The following is a 21810-nucleotide window of genomic DNA, read 5'->3' as shown; positions in this document are numbered from 1 at the left end:
GCATGTGGTTTGGCTTCATTTTTGGTGGGGGGTAATTTGTGCCAAGGTTTGTAGTCACTCAGGGAAATGGACAATCACTAACAAGAATATTCTGGATTTTAAATAGCTTGAAGGCATGTGGTTTGGCCTCATTTTTGGTGGGGGGTAATTTATGCCAAAGTTTGTATTTACTCAGGGAAATGGATAATCACTAACAAGAATATTCTAGATTTTAAATAGCTTGAAGCTGGAGGAGGAAAAAAGAATGCTGTGAGACCTCCACTGTGAGCAAGGATTTTTTTTTTTTTTCCTGAAACCAAAAATTACAGTAGCCCAGAGACTTGCAAGGGAGAGTTTTGTTTTGCACAGATATTTTGGGGAACAGATTTGAAGTTCAAGAAGAGTTTCATGTCACCATTTGGCTAGGGCAACTTTTTATAACCTTGGCTGTTTTTAATGTAATTGCCAACCAAAAGTTATTTGATGCTGGAAGCTTCACGATTGCTCCAGGTGGAAGTATAGAAAATATTCTTGGAATGGGAGAGGCCACCTGACCACACATTCTTAACCCTGTCCTAATACTTTCTGCCAAACTCTTCAACTTTTGTCTCTTCAGCAACTCATGAAACCTTGAATTTGCTAATACATGTAGTTTTATTTGCTAGCTGGGTAATTCATTTTGAACTATCAACCTCTGCATGAAATGATTCTGACTCAATTTCCAATTTACCTGGAAGGGGGCTCAAGCTTTGGTCAGCTGGTCCTGCTTTTGTCACTAGAGTTTTATTGGAGCACCATCATGCCCTGTCAGTGCTTTCTGTGACCACCTTTAGGCCATCATGATGGAAATGATGGTAAAGATGGTCTGCAAATACCTAAAATGTTTATTATTTGGCCCTTGACAAAAAAAAGTTTGCTGACCTGGACCTAGAACATGGAAGAATTTTCACTTCTGATTTGTTTCAGTTCCTTATTTACATAACTGTTCACTTTATATAACTGTTAACCGTATAACTTTTTTTCAGAACTCTGCCTTTTTCTAGGACCACTTTTCTAGGAATAAATGAACCATGAAGGGGATCTTCCAAGAACCCCTAACCTTTCAAGGAATAGTCAGCGCTTCACTTGTGCCAATGTTATGCTCTCAGATGCTCTTGTGACCTTTATATTGACCTTCAATACTTTTTTCCCCCCTCGAGGCCTAGGTATTTACTGAGATGGCCCCTTTTCCTCCAACTTTCTTCCAATTGTCAACTGGGAAAAGCATTTGTCATTCCCACTGCCATTACTTCTATGAAGGAAATAAGCCAAACCAAACTGAAACCGGTCTCTTCTCTCCCTATCTGTCCTGCTTCCAGTTTTTATAGTCTCTGCAAACTTGGAGCCTGCATTTCATGTGCTTATGACTTTTACATATAGCGTTATTCACAGCTGTGGTTCTGATCTTGACCCTGGAGGCATTTCCCATTTGATTCTCTCTTCCATTCTGAGACGTTTCCATCTGTAAATACTCTGTGTTGCCCACACCAAAGCCTTCCAAATACTCCTTAATTCATCTCCTATTCAACACCACTTTGGAAAGTTGTCCAGTACTGTCCGGGAAGTATAAGCATGCAGAGTATACAGATTTCTCTTTTCTACCAGACCAGAAACAATAGCAAAAAAGAAAATGTCAAAAGAATGTAAGAACCCTTTCCTGTTGCGTGGATTTAGGCTAATTCTCCATCACACTGTTTTCCTACCTGCCCTTCTAGCTCAACTCTTTGAACAACTGCATAGGTTGTTCCTAGGTTCTGCAAAATGAAAACAGAGCTCCTTGCTTGGTGATGTCCTGGAAGGTGTTGTGGTATAATGACCTCTTAACTATACGCCAATAATTACAGATACTGATGTACGAGTATCCATTGTGTGCCAGCCACGTTACAGATATTATCTGTTTTTCACATTCTTGCTCTTCTGCAGAGCAGGTGTAATTGTTTGTAACTTAACTAATGAGCAAACCAAGGTTCAGAGGGGTTAAGGCAGACTCACTTCAAAGGAAATGGCAGAACTGGAATTCCAGCCTAAGTTGCCCTGATTCTAGCTCTAGTGTCCTTCTACAACTGTGGGCTGCCTTCTATGTTAACTGATGTGCCATCAGACTGCTCCTCCTAACCAATGGGGGCATTAGATATGTCCAGCACAGATCAGGCAGACCTAGAATAGAAGGAAAACAGGGACAGGCTTAAGGGTTAAAAGGCAGAAACTCCTTGGTATTACCTCTTTCCCTAGGATTCCATGTTGACTGACTATTACCTGGGTTCCACTTTTCACCCTTAAGAAAGAATCAGCATTTTCTGATACATATTAAAAGTATCCAGTTTTGTATGATTCTTCGTGTTTACCTTCATTCCTTTGAAAAATCCCACAACCTTTAGGAAAGTCTTGTTTAAAGGCGTGAAGCCTTTTATGAGCTGAGCTACGCATGTTATGTCCACTGGCAGCTCAGTCTTGGGCCAAAGTGTTGAACAGTGAGCCAGAACTTCTCTGTCAGTGTGGGACTATGAGCAGGATTTAGGTTTTCTCAGAGAAAGGATCCCTCTTCAGCCAGCTTTTCTTCCCAATTTGGTAATCTGACTTCTGGTGCCAATTTTAGAGAATCTGGATTTTCTTTTCTGCAAGGAAGTCAGTGGTGTCTTTACAAGTATTGCTTCTGGATTTGGGTTTGGACGTAGGAATACGGAGCGTATATCTGTCCATATTATGAGGGCCTCCTGACATAAGGCATGGGGAAGAGTTAATTGTGAGACTCGGGGGCCGGTGTTACACCCTAAAGGCAAACTGGAGTTAGTGTCTGCCTGAATCACAGTTCAGTGTGGTGAAGTACAGGAGGGTCCAGTAAGTGTTCCATGTTTATGCAGAGTAGCTGAAAAGCAAGGAATCGTTTAGCATTGGCCTGCTTGTGGTCTAGGTCTCTAGGTCTCCAGATGCCCATGTACACAAGCCATCAATGCTGTAAACACACCCAGAGATGCAAATGCATATGTCACAATTACAGTGTTTCCTGAGTAGCTGTTGTGTGCCTGGTACCAGGCATGTTTATAGCTGGAGATGTCTACGTAAAGGTAGAAGGAAAGGAAATAGAAGAAAGGCTTTCCCTAACACACATGTGCCAAATAAAAAAACGAAAGCCCCACAGATTGCAAGCCAGCTGGCTAAAAGACGGAATGTTAATTTATGCTAGATCTAGCTAACCCCAGTGGCTTCTTTTTAAAATAATGGCCAAGCCCTTGGATTAAACTAAGGTTAAAATCAACACAAAGAAAGAGTCCCTGGGGCCAGACTTCCTTGTGTTCAAATCCCAGCTTCACTACATAGTAAGTGTGGGACTTGGGGCAAGTTAATCTAACATCTCTGTGCTTCAATTTCAACATCTGGAAGTTTGGGATAGTAACCTCAAAATGTTATTGTAAGAATAAACGAACACCTATAAAACACTGAGAACAGCACCTAGCTCAAAGCGATTGGTCACTGATTGTCAATCATAACAATGATGATGATTTCCTCATTGGCCTGGATGTGATAGGAGGTAGGATGCTACAGGGTGTTTATTCTTGGTACTTATTCATTCTCCAGCAGGGCTTTTCAAACTGTAGTTGCATGCCACAGGACTCAGGGTTTCCTGATACTTCTGTAATGGAGAACACGTGGGCAGGGCAGAAATGTTTAGTTGGGAGTGGGTACCACTCTGGAACTCTGCCATATTTGCATATTAATAATGTTCAGATTATGCAAAACCGTGCAGACTACAGTCTCTGGTAATTAGGAAACCTCCCTGCTAATCACTAGTGTTCATTCCTTTATTCGTTCACCCATTAGTTTATCTCCTGTTGGGTGTCTATTGTATTCTTGGAATTGTGGAGAAATTGACATACCTTCTTAAATATTTGCCCTTGAGGAAGAGTAACATAATGTAGAAGGTAAGATAGAAAAACAAACAGCGAATTCTAACATGCAGTGGTAGGGTGGGCTGAGATAGAGTACAACATATAGGGTACTATATGGGTCACGGAGGGGGTCATCTTGAGTTCAAATTCCAGCTCTACTATGCCAGCGCAGCTGAGCCTTGGGGATATGCTTCTGGTAAGGAAGGGTAGGATGAGGCAAATCTAAGACCCCAAGCAAATTCATAAACAGCAAGTAATTGTGTATTGCTGAAAGGCATCACTCACAGGGGTGAGGTGGGGTATGGTATGGTAAGAGATCAAACGACAGAGAGATTAAAGGTGTTGCAAATCATGCGAAGACACTTGGAACTTATCCTCAAGTGAAGGCAAGCCATTAAAAGAATTTTAAGCATGGGAGCAGCATGGACAGGTTTGCCAGAAAGATACTCTGGCAGTAGCATGTAAAATGATCTAGAGCAGGAGTCAGTAAATTTTTTCTCTAATGGGACAGATAGTAAATATTCTAGTCTTTAGAGGACCACCTATAGTATCTGTTGTCTATTCTATTTCTTGTTTCTTTTCAATAACCCTTTAAAAAAAATGTAAAAGCCACTCTTTTAATAACCGTTCAAATAACCTGGGTTCAAATCCCAGCTTTACCCCTTACCGAATGTGAGAACTTCAGCAAGCAGACTCGACGGCTCTGGGCACAATTTCAATAGCTCTCTCAATAACCCTTTTAAAGTCGTTTTTAATAACACTTTAAAAAATGTAAAAGCTACTGGGTGTAATTTGCCAACCCCTGGTCTAGTGAAGGCAAATGCAGAGCTGGGGGCAGTTGAAATCATCTAGAGTGGACAAGAGTAAACCAAAGTAAAGGCAGTGAGAACAGAGAAGGGAGGAATGAAGGAGCCATGGTAGAGCAAGAACAGCCTAGAAATATTTAGGCTTTGGCAGTTGGGTAGGTGGAAGTACTCCCTCCTGAGATAGAGATTCAGGAGCTTAGTTTTTATTCTACAAAGCTGATCTCTTTGTGAGGCATCTGGTAGGGACATCCAGCAGGCAACTGTGCATAAGAGTCAGAAGAGAGACTCGGGCTAGTGTTGGACACATGACAATCGTGGGCATCCAGGGGAAGTCTGGAACCTTGGGGTCATTTACAGATTTACAGTAAGACTCCCAAGAAGTAGACAAGACGCAGGTAGGGGAAGAGAAAGGCACAAAGACTGAGAAAGAATAACCAGACACATAGGAAGCAAGTGCGTGTGGTTTCTGATGAAGCCAGCCTGTGTTTTTAGCAAGACGCGCTTAGCCTGTATGGAATCTTGCTCAGAGCTCAGATTAGCTAAGAGATGTTTTCAGAGACCACTTTCTTCTTTTTGAACAAACAAACAACTTTTTTGCGGGGGAGGGCGGTGAAGCTCTTTCCGAGAAGTGTATGTTGCATGCAGCCTGATAATATGAGGTAGACGGGAAATCATCAAAATCCTAGAGAACAGAGGCAGTAGCCTCTTTGACATGGGCTGTAGCAACTTCTTACTGGATATGTATCCTGAGGCAGGGGCAACAAAAGGGAAAAGAAACTATTGGGACTTCATCAAAACAAAAAGCTTTTGCAATAGTGAAGGAAACAATCAATAGAACCAAAATGCAACCTGTGGAATGGGAGAAGATATTTGCAAATGACATAGGAGATAAAGGATTAATATTCAAAATATATAAAGAATTTATAAAACTCAACACCCAATGGCTCAGTCACGTAAGCATCTGGCCTTAGCTCAGGTCATGATCTCAGGGTCCTGGGATCAAGCACCGAGTGAGGCTCTGTGCTCAGGGCAGGGTCTGCTTGTCCCTCTGCCCCTTCCCCAGCTCATGCTCCCTGTCTCTCTCACATAAATAAAATCTTTAAAAAAACCACAACATCCCAAAACCAAATAATCCAGTTAAAAAATGGGCAGAAGACCTATATAGACATTTTTCATAGAGGACAAACAGATGGCTAATAGACACGTGAAGAGATACTCAACAGCATTCCTCTCAGGGAAATACAAATCAAAACCATAATGAAGTATCACCTCATACAGTCAGAATGGCTAAAATGAACAACATGGGAAACGGGTGTTGGCAAGGATGCAGGGAAAGGTGAGCCTTCTTACATTGCTGTTGATGGGAATGCAGACTGGTGCAGCCACTCTGAAAAACAGCATGGAGGTTCCTCAAGAAGTTAAAAATGGAACTACCCTAAGATCCAGCAACAATGGTATCCCAAAGGATACAAAAATACTGATTCGAAGGGATACATGCACCCTGATATTTATAGCAGGATTATCAATAATAGCCCAATTATGGAAGGAGATGAAATGTCCATTGACTGATGAATGGATAAAGAACATGTGGTGTGTACACAATGCATGTGTGTGTACACACACACACACACACAGAGGAATATCACTCAGCCATAAAAAAGAATGGAAGCTTGCCATTGTGGATGGAGCTAGGGAACATTTTGCTAATGGAATGAGTCAGAGAAAGACAATTATCATATGATTTTGCTCATATGTGGAATTTAAGAAATGAAGCAAATGAGCATGGGGGAAAAGAGCAAAAAACAGACTCTCAACTATAGAGAAGAAACTGATGGTTATTTTAAGGCAGGTGGTTAATTAAGATGATAATGGGGCTTAAGGATGGCACTTCTGATGAGTGCTGGGGGATGTATGCCAATGATGAATCAATCCTTCATTTTACACCTGAAACTAATATTACACTATACGTTAACTGCATTTTAAACAAAAATTTGGAGGAAAAAAATAAGGGAGTCACCCTATATTTAACTCTTTGAACTGCAAAAAGAAAAAAAAAAGAATATGAAGGTGGAACTTAAAAAAAATTCATAATAACTAACCCTGGAGGAGCACCTAAAGTAGCCTCCTCTATGCGAAATACTTCTGGGTATAGGCTGGCTACTGTAGGGCTATCATATTAATGTTTTCAAACCATTCCAGTACTCCTAGTGCCTGAGACCCAGGAGATGAGACTCTCATACTTCCTTCCTGATGGACCTGGCCGGGGAGCACTATGGTGAAACTGGTCAATTGCAGGTCCACAGAGCTTAGGGGTCAGCAATGAAAGCAGAGAGAGAAGGAGGCAGAGTCCTCTTGTTTTCTAAGTCACGTGGCACTGCATCCTGTGAAAATCCGTTTCTACACACCCTCCGTGCTGTGCTGGCAAGTCCAGTCTTTCTTTGTTCTCGGGCTGAACCAGGTGGCCACACTTGGTTATTTTCACCTCCAGCCAGTCCAGAATATTCCCTGGACACTGGCAGATTTCAGTCTGTTAACTTCCATTGTGTCTGCTCCCTCCACACACAAGCACTTTGTGGGTTGGCCTCAACTCCAAGGCCTGGTGCGAACTCCAACTCACCAAGGTGCAAATGTGTGGGCTGGTGAGAGTCTGCGAGGGAAGGTGTCCGGAATCCCTAAGTGTCACTTCAGTGCGAATTCTGTCTCCTGTCACCAGATCTTTTACCAGAACTAATAGCAAGGGCATCATTCTACTCTGAGCTTCTCCTTCCTCCCCCGTTCCTCTCAACGTGTTTCTTTTTTTTTTTTTTTTTTTTTTAATTTTTTATTTTTATAAACATATATTTTTATCCCCAGGGGTACAGGTCTGTGAATCACCAGGTTTACACACTTCACAGCACTCACCAAATCACATACCCTCCCCAATGTCCATAATCCCACCCCCTTCTCCCAAACCCCCTCCCCCCGGCAACCCTCAGTTTGTTTTGTGAGATTAAGAGTCACTTATGGTTTGTCTTCCTCCCAATCCCATCTTGTTTCATTTATTCTTCTACCCACTTAAGCCTCCATGTTGCATCACCACTTCCTCATATCAGGGATATCATATGATAGTTGTCTTTCTCTGCTTGACTTATTTCGCTAAGCATGATACGCTCTAGTTCCATCCATGTTGTCGCAAATGGCAAGATTTCATTTCTTTTGATGGCTGCATAGTATTCCATTGTGTATATATACCACATCTTCTTGATCCATTCATCTGTTGATGGACATCTAGGTTCTTTCCATAGTTTGGCTATTGTGGACATTGCTGCTATAAACATTCGGGTGCATGTGTCCCTTTGGATCACTACATTTGTATCTTTAGGGTAAATACCCAATAGTGCAATTGCTGGGTCATAGGGCAGTTCTATTTTCAACATTTTGAGGAACCTCCATGCTGTTTTCCAGAGTGGCTGCACCAGCTTGCATTCCCACCAACTCAACGTGTTTCTTAATGGTTGTCCTCGAACCTTTGTTCTCAGAGTCATTTGTGGTGCTTGTAAAGGGTGCATTACAGGGCTCTGCTCTACAGAGGGTTTCTGGGGCAGGGGAGGATGTGGGAATCTGCATTTCTAACGAGCTTCTGGTAATCACTATGCACACTGAATTTGGGAACTCCTCTTTGACTCACTTTTAAATGTTTAGAAGTTCTAAGGGAAGTATTCTTTCCACTGGAGTTGAAAAAAAACTCCGGGGTGTGGTGCATAAACAATGAATCTTGGAACACTGAAAAAATAAAACAAAAACAAACAAACAAACAAACAACAAAACCTCAGGGCCCAAGTTATTTTTTTTCCATGCCAGCCCTTCAGTGTTTCCTAGCTTCTGGAGAGCAGTGACTTTTATTTCTTTTCTGTCTGGTGCCCACCACTGTATCTAACACCAACCACATGTTTGTGAAGTTGAAGGAATGATTGCGAAGGACACCTTACTAGACTCCCCCGCTTCCATTCCTGTTCCTCTATGATCCACTGGCCACAAAGTAGCCAGTGTGTCTATGAAAATGGAAATTAGATCATTTTGCTTCCCTCAGATCTTCCCAAGTCTCCTTGGGATACTCAGACTAAAAGCTAGATTCCTTCTCTTGGTCTCAGGTAAGCTCATGGCCTCATGCCACATCCCCTCTCACTCCTGCCTACCACGGTCCAGCCAAATGAACTTCCTTCGGGGTTCCTTCAACACTCATTTCACTTTGGGGTTTTTAGGTTTCTCTTCCCTTGTCCAGGGGGTGCTCTTCCTCCTGATGTCATATGGCTAGACACGTCATCATTCACGTCTTGGCTTACAGGTAACCTCTGCAGGATATGCATCTAAGGTAGTCACCAAATCACTCCTTATCAACCCTGTTGAAGTGTTCTGCCCAACACTTATTACCCCCAATACCTGTGTACTTTTCTGTATTCATTGTCTTCCTCCTTCCTTCCTTCCTTCCTCCCTTTCTTCCTTCCTCCCTTTCTTCCTTTCCTCCTTCCCTCCCTCCATCCCTTTCTTCCATCTGTTTGGTGCCAGGCACTATTCTCAGCACTGGGGACACAGCAGTAAATACACTCTCCACCCTTACGGACAGGCAATCAACAAATACATATCAGACGGTGGCAAATTTCTGTGAATAAAACAGAGTTAAAGGGATAATGAGAACTGCTCTTTTAGATCAAGGAAAACCTTTCTTGTGGCAGAAATTTGAGCAGAAATCTAAATGGATCTAAACTGCAGGGAAACACAGACTTTTCATTTACAATATTCCCAGTGACTAGAGGTGTGTGTGTGTGTGTGTGTGTGTGTGTGATATAATACATAGGTCAATAAATTCTTATGGGTTGAATAAATATCCTTATTCATCTTTTAGTACTTATACACTGCATTTACTTCTCTGGCTTGCAAACAAGACTGAGTTTCACTGACAGGGTATGAGCCTTCTTTTCCTCCATCCCCAGTATCTAATATAGGGTCTGACTCTGAGGGTGCATGGGAATGTTTGTGAAGTAAAGGAGAAGCGGTTAGAACTAGTTTGTTCTAATACATTCAGAAACATCCAGTAAACTATTGCTTGAGAAGTTGGCATAGGCTTCTAAGAATCATGTGAATTCATTTCAACTAGTAAATTATATATATATAATGAGATACAGTAGTAACTGACTTGATAACGATTCTTTCATAAAAACAATTTCTTGCAGATAAAACTTTGGCATATTTCAAAGCCAAAGGAGGAGTAGACTTCTCCTCGGTTACTGTTTTCCTCTCTCGACCTATCTTGCTGGCTCAGGCTACAAAGAATACACTTGAATATATAAGTCCCACACACCAATAGCCAGCTGAATCTTGCAGATTCTTTCAGAAAGATGGATTTGGTACTAAAGCAAAAACAGACTAACTGAACTAGAACACCAGGCATTTCAGCACATCTCTGTGTGAAAATAAATGAGCATTTCTGAACTGCTACTGGACTCAGGGATGATGACAAGCAATGAAACCCAACACAGAAGGGTCACCAACAGCCCATAGCAAAGCGGTCCCAATGGCAGCTCTGTTCCTCTTATGTGCTCTGTGGAGATATATTCACTTTCTTTTCTCAAAGAGGACTTGGAAAACCCTATTGAAAATGAAATGCCAGTCCTATTTCTTTTTGGACAGCTAAGTTAAATGAAGAAATTATGAGTTGGAGATCAGTATCCAAAAGCTCTTATTTTTCCTTACTGTGTGCCATTGACTTGCACCGGAAAGCTGTGTCAAGGTGAGATCGAGAAAAATCTCGAGAGTGGCCAAAACTGTAAAACTGTTTGCCCGTGCCCCTCACGTGCTCTCCCTCTTAATGCTACTCCTCACCCACACTCCCACCAACGTCCTGGTGACCAAAGAGCCAGGATTAGCCTTCCGCTGTCCTAGTCTAGCACCTTCGTTATCTTTAAAAGTACTTGGCTGCCATGTATCTTTTTTCTAGCAAGATTCCATGGAACGCTTTTCATCTGAAAGACATTAGGGCTAGACCCTCAGCACCCAAGGAGGTGAAACCTGAAAGGTGAAAGTAATATTTCCTAAGTGGTATTTCAAGAACTCTTGGTATCCCTGAAATAGTGAGAGCAAAAAATTGTTCATTGATCAAAGAACTGCTTGGAAAATAATGCATCCTCTATTGTTCACTTGGAAAGTCACAACACATGTTGGAATGCTTAAAGGAGTTTAAAAATCTGGAAAAAACCCAAATAATTTTCAATTGGGGGATAGTTAAATGCACTCAGAAACAGTAATCAGCCATTAAAAATGGTGAAGCAGATCTCTACATGCTATAATGCAATGTCTCCTAGACCTATTGTTGAGTAGAATCCACGTGAAATTTCTAAACATGAGTCATATCCCATTACAAAACTGAATCATATGTGTGTATATGTGTTTTATATATAATACAATAGAATATATAAAAATTCCAGAAGGATGTATACCAAATTATTAAGAGAGGCAGACTCTGGGGAATAGATGTGGGAGGATGAGGGAGACTTGCATTTGTCCTTTATAGATTTAGGTATTATTTGAATTGTTTTATGGTCTCTTTATTGCTTTTATAATAAAAAAGAGAAAAAATATCAAGCAATATATTAAAAAAATACAAGTGAAATCCAGCAGTAAATACATCTGTTCAGCTTTAAGTGAACACGTCCCTAACTCATGCGATCCGTGAACCCCCATTTGTGGAGCACCGAGAAAGAGCTTGTGCAACAGTTTGAAGTTATTGGCCTCAAGGCTCTCCCCACTCCCCAGCAGCATACGGGTTTTTTTCTTCCTCTCTGGTCTTTTGTAAAGGAGTGAAGGAGGTAGAAGGGACCTTAGAGGCGAATTGGAACAACCCCCAACCACCTGCTCTTTAAGATGAAGGGACTAAGGCCATACAAAGTAAAGGGTTTCAGCAAGATCAGCCTGAAGCCCTCAGTCCTCATCTGACTCCATCTGCGTCCTATCTTTAGTCACTAGGGGACCCAGATGGGCTGGGACCCTTGGACTTCATACAAAGTATCTCCAGGACTCAAGGAAATGGTCAGGACCTCTGAGTAAGCCACAGACTCAAATGTTCTCCCTGAAGTTCCAGGTACAGCAGAGTCCTGGTGACCCCTAACCCCTTCCCAACAGCCTGCCTTGTCCACAGCTTTTAGGAGGAAGGAAGTGGCCCTGGAAATAGCTGGTAAACACTAGCAATTTGGCATCCCTAGGGAAGTACAGATGTATGGAAGCATGAACTCACCCATTCACTCAAAACAGCATGGGCTTGAGGCAGGCAGAACTGGGTTCCAATCTGCCTCTTGATTCTGCCTGTTGCTAGCTAGCTAACATTGTCAAGCTCCTAAACTACTTTGGGCCACAGTTTTCTATCTCTGAAATAGAGACAGGAGCTCCTGTGTTGCCCCTTGTGGTGGTCGTCAACCAAGATGGTGGCTATGAAAAAGTTGCTAGTGCGAAGTTCTGGGTCTGTTGCTAGTCAAGAAATGCTAATTTCCATCTCCTGTGCACAACCAACTATTTCTCCCTCAACTCCAGGAGTGCAATCCTGGGCACAAGGCCAAGGAAATACAAATAAATGGTTCCTACACTTGAGAAGCTGACTGGCTGATGGAGATGGCGACATGATTTTGTCAGAGTAGGTATGACAGATGCATTAACAGAGGTCCAGTGGGCCACCCACTCAAGCACAAGGGCACCACTCTTAGCCTGCCCCCAACATCCTCTGGCACTACCTCTCATTGACTCAGTGACCTAAGGGGATTTACTCCAACCTCAGCTTGACCCCAAAATGTGTTAGAAAGATTTCTAGAAAGGTCTGCGGGAATCCTAGCAATTAAGCTGATCAAGGAAAGTACAAGCTGGGGAGGACTCAGGAGCCCACAAGAGGAGAAGATCTCAAGGTGTGCGTTCAAACCACCTGTCACACGAATCCTGCATTCAGACCTTATCTCCAGAGCTTCTGTGGGTCCCACATCTGTGCCTCTACTTCCTTATCATAAATACCACAGTATTTACCCCATAAGGTTATTTTTGAAGATTAAATAAGATAATGCCCTTAAAGCACTGATCATAGTGTCTGACACAAAGTAAGAGGACACAGGAAAAATACTTAGTATCGTCAGTATTAAAGTTATTTGGTCTATAAGTATTAAGGCTGAAAGGCAAATTGCTGACATTTCAAAAGGCACCAAAGATGTGGACGGGCTTGACAAAATCATGTTTGTTCACTGGGTCTCAGAAGAGTCCACAAAAATGTGAACTCTTTGGACTCAAACTTGATATTGAATCCTTGGTCTGACTCTTGCTAAGGTATGATCTTCTTGGGTGAGCTGCAAAACCTTGCTTTTCTGTGTGACCCTGGGGGACAAGGTCAATCTTGGAGACTGACTGTTAGAATAACAAGTGCACTTACATAGAAAAAAACCCGGCAAACTGCCTGGCACAATACATACGGGCATCTTTCTTTCCTTACCCCAAACCAGCAAGCTAGGGACGGGGACGGCCAAAGAACAACAGTATTTAGGGTTACGTTTAATGGAAAGAGCATTCTCCATGGATTCCAAGCAGATAACAACTTAAAATGAGGACGCTGAACCAGAGGATCTGAAGGAGCCCTCTCTCACTCAGAGTGTAAGATTCTTCTACTGACGGCCCATTGTATGTGCGTCACCTGCCTTGGCTCTGCCAGCTAACAGATAAGATCTTCAGCAAGTCCCCAGGCTTTGTTTTCTCTTCTGTGAAGTGCAGCTAAAGACTGTACCTGCTTCTTGGGGCCGCTGTGAGAATTTGGTGAAATAAACAAAGAAAGACCACATTTGCCTGGTGGACAGTCATGACTCAATTAATGCTAGCAATCACTGTCGTCAGGGCCACTGTAAAGACTAAAAGAGAATGGATGTGGGAATTATGCACAGTTCCTGGCACACAGTGTTCAAAAATATTATCATTATAACTTCTACCACTGCCATTGATTTTACATTATAAATGGCTGTGGCCCAAGGAAACCAGGAAGTAATACGTGCTGTCATCTGCACAGAGACACCATGAGATATTAGGATCATTAATCACAGGTCTGACCGGGAATAAAAGCTTTCTGGAACAAACAGCTTTGTCCGGCCCAGACAGAGGATGGGCTCACCCACGGAGAGCAGCAGGTGCCGGCTATCCTCTCTCCCTAGCCCTGGGGGACCACACACACAGAGACAGTATCCTGATGTATAAGCTTTCCAGTGGTCCTGCTCACAGAGCGGTAACGTAATAGTGCTTTGGCCTGGAGTGATAGCTTGCTGCCAAAAGTTCAAAGCTATCTGGAGAGTATCTCATTAATCTCTGGGACTCTATGAGGATGGGGTGGCATTGTTGCTATTACATTATAAAGAGGACAGCATACTGTTTAGAGAAATTAAATACCTTCCGCTCCAGCAGTCCTATTGGTACTAAAAGAGGACTTGAAACCCAGGATGCCATCCCTGAGGCCCAGGGCCCTCAGCCCTACCCTTGGAACCACCTTGGAGGAAGAGTGAATCAAACACCTTAGACGAGATGCAGCTCTTTACCAAACCCCCCACCCCCAAACACACACCGGGTTGCTGCAAGGCTCACCTGTCACTGAATTGCACCTCTTCTCCATTCCTGGCCCAGCTGATGGTAGGCCTCGGGTTGCCTATGGCCTCACAGTGCAAAAGCACGCTCAGCGTGCCGCTGGCCAGGGCCACAGTCTGCCCGAGGTGGGTGACCACCTCGGAGGCCGAGAGCTGCTGGGCAGCTGAGATCTTCCGCAAGATGGTGGGCTTGCGGTGGGGCCGGCGAGAGCCACCCGCAGCCTCCCCGGCAGCCGAGGTCCGGAGCGAGCTGCTGAAGCCAGACACGTGCTTATGAGGGGAGATGGCCACGGGGGGCATCCGCCGCTCCGAAGGCTTGAGCAGCACGTCCTGGTGCTCCATGTGGCTGCGGAAGATCTCCTGGGCCAGCTGGGCCACCAGGTGCTTGCCGTAGACGTCTCGAAGCTCCTCGGGCTGCTGGGAGAGGTTCCTGAGGATGTCGTCCAGGCGCCTCTGCTCGGCCACCATAGTGAAGGGCAGGTGCCAGAGGGCCTGCTCCGCGTTCTGGTCCTCCTCGGAGGATGTGTTCCTTTCCGTGGAGTCCTGCACCTCCCACGAGGCGAGGAGCTCCCCGGGCCAGCCCCCCTGCTCCAGCAGCCGGGAGACAAGGTCGTCGTAGCGGCTCCCTAGGTCGCCGGCGGGGCCCCGCTTCTCGGCCTTGCTGCCGTTAGAGAAGATGCCGTTCTGGTGTTTGTGGGTCTGCAGGGCCTCCTTCGGGCCGGCCTTCCTTACCGCAGGGGCCTCCTCCTCGCCCCGCAGGCTCAGCGGCCGGGCCACCAGCTTCCGGTTGCCTCCGAGGAGCTTAATGACAAACTGCTCGCGGGCGGGTCCCGCTGAGCAGGTGTAGATGCCCGCATCCGAGGGCTTGAGGCGGTGGATCTTCAGGTAGCCGAAGGGGGCCACGGTGACATGCGCCGAGCTGATGAGGTGCTGGCCGTCTTTCTCCCATGTGATCAGGGGCTTTCGGAAGCGCCGCGTGGGGCAGCGCAGCACCACTGCCGTCTTGGGGAGCAGGTAGGCGAACCCCCCCACGACAAAGTGCAGCTTCCTCTGTCGCCGGGTCTGGATGTAGATCTTCCTGGCGGCCGCAATGTGAGGACTGTGCTTGGTGGATGGCCGCCCCGGCCCTGCAACAAAGGGGATGGAAGGAAAGCCAGACGGCCAGAGAAAGAGAAGGGACGGCAGAGGACAAGGAGGGTGAACACGGGGACAAGAGAGGGGGAACGGAGAGGGCGAAGACAGAGAGAGAGGAAGAAGCAGCTTGAGTTTATTCTGGCGGGGGCTTTCATTTACTGCCATATGGCTTTCCCGGGAGGAAGTAGCTACCAGCTGAGGCCCATCAAGGCTCAGCAAAGCAATACTCCAACTAATACAGTGCAGTGGGGTAACCTGCCTTGGCCCTGCTGGGGCTTTCTACCCCTAGAAGCTGAGATGCAGGTTCTAGATGGGGGTGGAGAGGATGTCAGGGGAAAGGCAGTTCCTCCCATTATAAGGATTGGAAAAAAAAAAACAAAGAAAAAGAAAAAGCAAGCAAGCAAGCATCATAAAAAGAGGCAGAGGACAAAGGGAAGGAGAATCTCTCCCTTTCCACCTTTCCCCTGTGGGTTCTGCAGAGCACCAGGGCCCTAGTGCTGGGGGACGGGAGCCCAGAGGTGTTACAACTCTAGGGATTAATATTAAACAGAACAAATCTGTTTAGAGCATTTTAAAAACCCCAGAGTGGACAACACTAGGCTTCATTAGTAATATGCTGACTCCAGCTTCCAGATCTCTCTATGCCAGCAAGTGAACTTTGCTCTACCCCCTGCAAACTGTTTTTCCAGCCGAGAAGAGAATTCGGCCTGGCCACGTGTAATTAAGATTCCTTTTCCATCTCCAGCTGAGCTCACCAGCCTGCTGCCCTCCTTGGGCTCTCCTGCCTGATGATCTCGCACCGGTCTGGGGTTTAGGGAAGGCTACTGCGTGGCCACAATTGCTTCTGGGTGGGTCTGGTCTCCCCCCATTCCCAAGAGCTCTGACATACTCACGTGCACAGGTGGCCAGCATACAGGGCCTGATGGCTGAAGAGAAGGGCAGGGGAGGGCACAGGGAGGAATTGACGATAGCCGAAAGCCCGGTTTTCAGCACCTTCCGGCAAATGGCGCTTCGAGTCTGCGTGCCTTCGCCACAGCTCGTGGAACACTGGGGAGGAAAGAAGGACCACCTGCATGTAAATGCGGGGAACTGGAGGCTACTGGGTTCTGGTATGGACTCCCAAACTCACCAGAATGTGAGAAAAGTTGCCTGGAAAATCAACAGTCACTATTAATTATGTAGCATGGTGGGAAGACCCAAATGTCCATATTGTAAACACATTCTAAGATTTTTCTACTCGAAAGTTTCCTGTAGAAACTCTTTTTTTTTTTTTAAAAGATTTTATTTATTTATTTGATAGAGATCACAAGTAGGCAGAGAGGCAGGCAGAGAGAGAGAGGAAGGGAAGCAGGCCCCCTGCTGAGCAGAGAGCCCGATGTGGGACTTGATCCCAGGACCCTGAGATCATGACCTGAGCCGAAGGCAGTGGCTTAACCCACTGAGCCATCCGGGCACCCAGAAACTCTTTTTATTTATGTGGCCTGGGCTTTAGAGTTACAGAGTCATAGAGTCTGTTGCAATCCCAGTTTAGTGATTTACCAGTTGGCAACTCAGAGTCTGTTTCCACTTCTTACACTAAGCTTGCAAGGTTGGGAATTAAATGAGATAATATATTTGAAAGTTCACCCACAGCGGTGACACTGGTGAATTTTTTCCTCCTTCCTTCACAAATGTAATACTTTAATGTCAAGCATCAGATAACTGTTCTACATTTACTTTGTCTGAGGTAGGGTGCTAGATAGTATGGAAAAAATTGTGCAAAGTGGTCTGTAACCTCAAGGAGCTGTCATCTCATAATGAGGTGGGGGGGGATATCCAAATGCATTGTTAAACTGAAATACCACGTGAGGGAGAGAGAAATCAAAACTACAACAAGATACCACTTCATATTCCCTGGAATGGCCATAATAAAAAGAGACAGTAACAAATGTTATTATATATGTAAATGTGAGAAATTAGAAGCTTCCTATATTGCTAGTGGCAACATAAAGTAGTATAGCCCTCTTGGAAACAGCCTGATAGTTTCTTATGAACAAAAACATGAATTTACCCCATGACCGAGCAATTTCACTTGCAGGGTATCTCCTGGAGAGAAGTGCAAACATCCATCCAAAAACTGTATGCGAATGTTCAACAGAGACAAAAAAGTGGGACCCACTCAAATGTGTGCTGACTGGTGAATGGATAAACAAAAATATGGTCTATATATGGGAATGTTATTCTACCATAAAAGGAATGTTGTTCTTCTGGATATGTGGTAAACAGATAAACCTTGAAATCATCATGTGAAGTGGAGTTTAATCATATGTTATTTACACCTCAATAAAGTGGTTCAAAAAATTAGATAGTAATACAAAAATTTAGTAGAAATATAAAAGTACAAGACGAGTATTACAAGATTCATTCTAATGATGGTTGAATGCTGACGGTGCTCTAGTGATTTCCTGACCTAGGTTTTGAAGATGGGTAGTCTGCATGTGTGGAGAAACTGGGGATAATCATGAGAGATAGGGGAATATCCAGAATGAAGTTCGAAGTGTTCAGTGCAAAAATCCAAGGCAGGCTTGGGGCGGGGGGCAGAGCTAAACCAGTTGGACTGAAGAGAGGGAACAATTCGAGAGTGTCAGGAGCTCATGAAGTAGTTTGGGGCCAGACGTTGGAGACTTTTAATTTTCAGACAGGAGGCTTGGAATTGGTCCACAAGGCAGTGAGGAGCCATTGGAGGGAGGAGTGAAATGATGAAAGAGGTGTTTTGAGAAGGTTAATCTGGCAACGGTGTCCGGGAGAGAAGGGAGTAGGAGATGTATGGTAGGCGGGGATGTCAGTTAAGGAGGCTGCCACGGTAGTCCAGGCTCGAGATGATAAAGACCTGAACTGGGGTCATGGCAGGGTGCCACGTTAACTTGAAAAATGACACTAAAACCAAAAAATATTACATTTTCAAGTTTTATATGCTAACCCACTGACATGAACTAAGCTCTGATACACAGCACCCTGGGAGATATTTTAGATGCAAAAAATGGAGGTAAGAAACCCATTGCTTTTGTTTCCTAATGATTGTGGATTCCAGATTCCATCCACCCCTTATATGACTGTAAATGCCAGTACCAAATCCCAGGATCAGGTGGGATGGAGGCAAAGAGCCTTGAAAATTAAAAAGCGTCAGGCCATCGGGGTGGCTCAGTCATTAGGTGTCTGCCTTCAGCTCAGGTCATGATCCCAAGGTCCTGGGATGGAGTGCTGCTTCGGGCTCCCTGCTCATCTTCTCCATCTCCTACTCTCCCTGTTTGTGTTCCCTCTCCTGCTGTCTCTCTGTCAAATAATAAATAAAATCTTTAAAAAAAAAAAAAAAGCATGGTAAGTTCAGTATTACCAACCAGAAAAATAGACTATGTGTCAAGATCAGTTTATGATTTTGATCAAGTCTAGTTCTTTCTTGAGGCTTGATTTTCATATCTCTAAAATAAAACTAAGTAAAAGTAGGGATTTTTAAAGCCTGTTCTGTGTTGAGGAAACGATTCAGGGGCTTTTCAGTTGATCTGGAGATCTAACCCTTGGAGATCTGGGATCCTAACCCACACTTCAACCAAAGCAGCTCTGATTTTATCTGTTTTAGATTCTTGGCTTCATAGAAACATTTCATTTGAAAAAAGGGTCTGGTGGCTTTAATTTTTAAAAGAACAACCAGGCTATAGAATCTTCTAAGTTCCTTCTGTCTCTAAAACTGACTATTCTGATGTTAATTTCTTTTATATTTTTTGGGAGAAATGACTTTCATAAAAGTATGATTTAAAAATATGTAATAGCCAACTATTTCAAAAGATGCAAGGAATTCTTTTAAAGAAGTAAGAACTTTCGTCTCAGAATAGAATCTGAAAGTAATTTTATTTGAAGTGTCTAAAATTTTGGCTTAATTCTGTCTCTGGGGGATTCTGTGCAGTAACTGTAAGATTGAGCCCAGATAGCTGAGGATGAAAAACACCCATAGATCATCCAGGTCTTCCTTTCTCCTAGGGGAGCCTTGGGAGTGGGGGATGTGGAATGTGTGTTTCATCTCAGTGAGAGGCCAAGGCAAGGGCTGTTGGGATGACAGGGCCAATGGGAGCTCCATGAACACCCCCCAGAGCTCATTTGTATGGCACCAGCTTGAGTTAAATCCCAGTGAATTGGTGATTACTTCCTACTTCCTACCATTCCTAGCTCCTCCCCAATGTTTGGAATTTCCATTCATCAACCCAGATAACCCAGCACTTAAGAATATTCCACTGAGAAGGGCTAAAGCTGTCCTACTTCCCAAAGTGTAATTTCCTCTTCCTAGAAAGAATGATAAAGCCTGCGGGAAGCCTGGGCCATGACCCTGGGTCCAGCTGGTCAAGGGAAGTACTGTCTTTTATTTCCTCTCCTCCTGACAATGAGCAGGGGTGGAAGAGAATCATAACAATAACAGGGCTCACTTTTACTAGGCACAAGGTAGTCTACATGCATCATTTAACTGAAGCCTCCCAAGAACGATATGAGCAGACATTATTATCTCCAGTATTCACATACACAAACTGAGGCCTAGAAAGGTTAAATAGTGAGCCTGAGGTTATAGAGCCAGTAAGTGGCAGAGTCAGGATTGGAATCTAAGTTTGCTTAACTCCTTTTGTAATCTTTTTTTGAGAGAGAGAGAGCAAGAGAGCACGAGGGTGCACAAGCGATGGGGGAGGGGCAGAAGGAGAGGGAGGGAGAATCTTCAGCAGACTCCACGCCCAGTGCAGAGCTCAATGTGGGGCTCCATCTCACGACCCTCGCGACTCTGAGCACAACCTGAGTCAAAGTCAAGAGTTGGATGCCTAACCGACTGAACCACCCAGGCGCTCCTGTGAGTCTAACTCCTAAGCACACATGACACTGTTCTAAAGGTCTGTGATACTTAATGGGCCCCAGAGGACCTCAATTTGGCAGTCTCCTTTTCTTAGTGCCTAATCACAAGTGTCCCTGCTTCAAATCTACAGGACTAAAAAAATTTTAGGCCTGAATTCTCTGTGTCCCATGTGCTCAGAGGCCACAAACTCCAGGAACAGGGGAGGACAATTATAATACCCACAAGTCCCTTCCTCAGCATCTCACTCGTGGCCAGCATCACTGAAAGACTTAGTGGAAGGACATGTTTTAAAATATGGCCCTGGGAAGAAGTCTTCCTCCAGAGTCACTCACTTGGCAACTACACCAGTACACTTTCCTGCACTGTTGTTTTGTTAGATTTTTCCTAGATAGTACCATACCCCACCCAAATCAACATTCCACGGAAAAACTGACACTAACATGTTCATGCACACACGTGCATGTGCACACGAACATGCTGATTTTACATGCCTTAATCCCTTATTGTGCTGAAAGAAAATTATTTCTAAAATTTAAGAAAAATAATCATACCTACTTCCGTTCTGAGACATTTGGAGTGAGACACCACCAGAAGGAAATTTTACTGCCAAATTACAAAACCTATGGTGATGCAGGTTAACTCACCCTCGCAATGCCCTTAGTAGACACCATCTGAATGAACTCTGTATGAGTTGATAAAATAAGGGGCAAGAATTCTAAGAACCCATGCTGGAAAAGGTAGCATTTTTAATTTTCAGGGGCAGCTTGGCCTCCTGTGGAAGCAAGGGTCCCTGCGAAGGTTTTGACCCACAGCAGTCCCATGCCATTGTATACATACAGCACACACGCACACACAACCGTATGAAGAAGGGAATGGGATTAGCAAGCCCAATCCAAACGGTTCAGTGCAAGAGAGGGCAGGGTCTTGAATCTGGTTTTGACACAAAGATTTTTCACTTCAGGCCTGGTGATTCTGTCCTTGGCTAAATCGGCTTATGAGGCAATACTTTTGGGGGGGCTTCCTTCTGGGAGACACACAGGCCTATGAAGCTGGGGGAGCTGTAGGCAATTCCCAGCAGGAGTGTAGGGGTTGAAAACAAGTTGGAGCTGGGTGTAAATGACTTATTTTATGCTAGTGTTCGAATAGGAATTATCTAGAAAAGTAGGTCAGTTGGGGGTATATCCCTAACTTAAGAGACAAGTCAGGAACGGTGGAAGGTGATGTAATCATCCCCCCAAATGCAAACAACAGGGGAAATCATGTTCTCTTGCTGGGGAGTTGTTAACATCTTGCAGCCAAGAAACGGACAGTAAAGACACAGAATTTCCCTGGCCTTCTTTTCTTAATAAATCATGTTCCTTATTGTCCAGTAACTTGGAAGGGAATAATCAGAGAGGCTTTGCCTTTCCTGAAAAGAGACTAAAAACATCTGGGGGGAGGAGGTGCCGGGAGGTCAGGAAGGTGGGTGTGCG

The 21810-nt window shown here is 44.3% G+C and overlaps 1 protein-coding gene across 3 annotated transcripts in view; it reads right to left on the bottom strand.

Moving 5' to 3' along the window:
• The window catches only part of ADAMTSL1 (ADAMTS like 1), an 899097-nt gene that overhangs the window by 107877 nt on the left and 769410 nt on the right, over positions 1-21810 (bottom strand). For all 3 annotated transcript variants that reach the window (XM_013063102.2, XM_004765700.3, XM_004765701.3), the window contains 2 exons: positions 16365-16518; positions 14339-15464 (listed from right to left, as the gene is read on the bottom strand). In XM_013063102.2, the coding sequence (XP_012918556.1) occupies positions 14339-15464; positions 16365-16518 (1280 nt within the window). The remainder of the gene's footprint in view (positions 1-14338; positions 15465-16364; positions 16519-21810) is intronic.

The sequence above is a fragment of the Mustela putorius genome, unplaced genomic scaffold (assembly GCF_011764305.1).
Source record: "Mustela putorius furo isolate JIRA1106 unplaced genomic scaffold, ASM1176430v1.1 tig00000421_pilon_pilon_pilon, whole genome shotgun sequence".
NCBI lineage: Eukaryota > Metazoa > Chordata > Mammalia > Carnivora > Mustelidae > Mustela > Mustela putorius.
The sequence above is the reverse complement of the archived record's forward strand: the minus strand, read 5'-3'. Positions and strand labels throughout refer to the sequence as shown.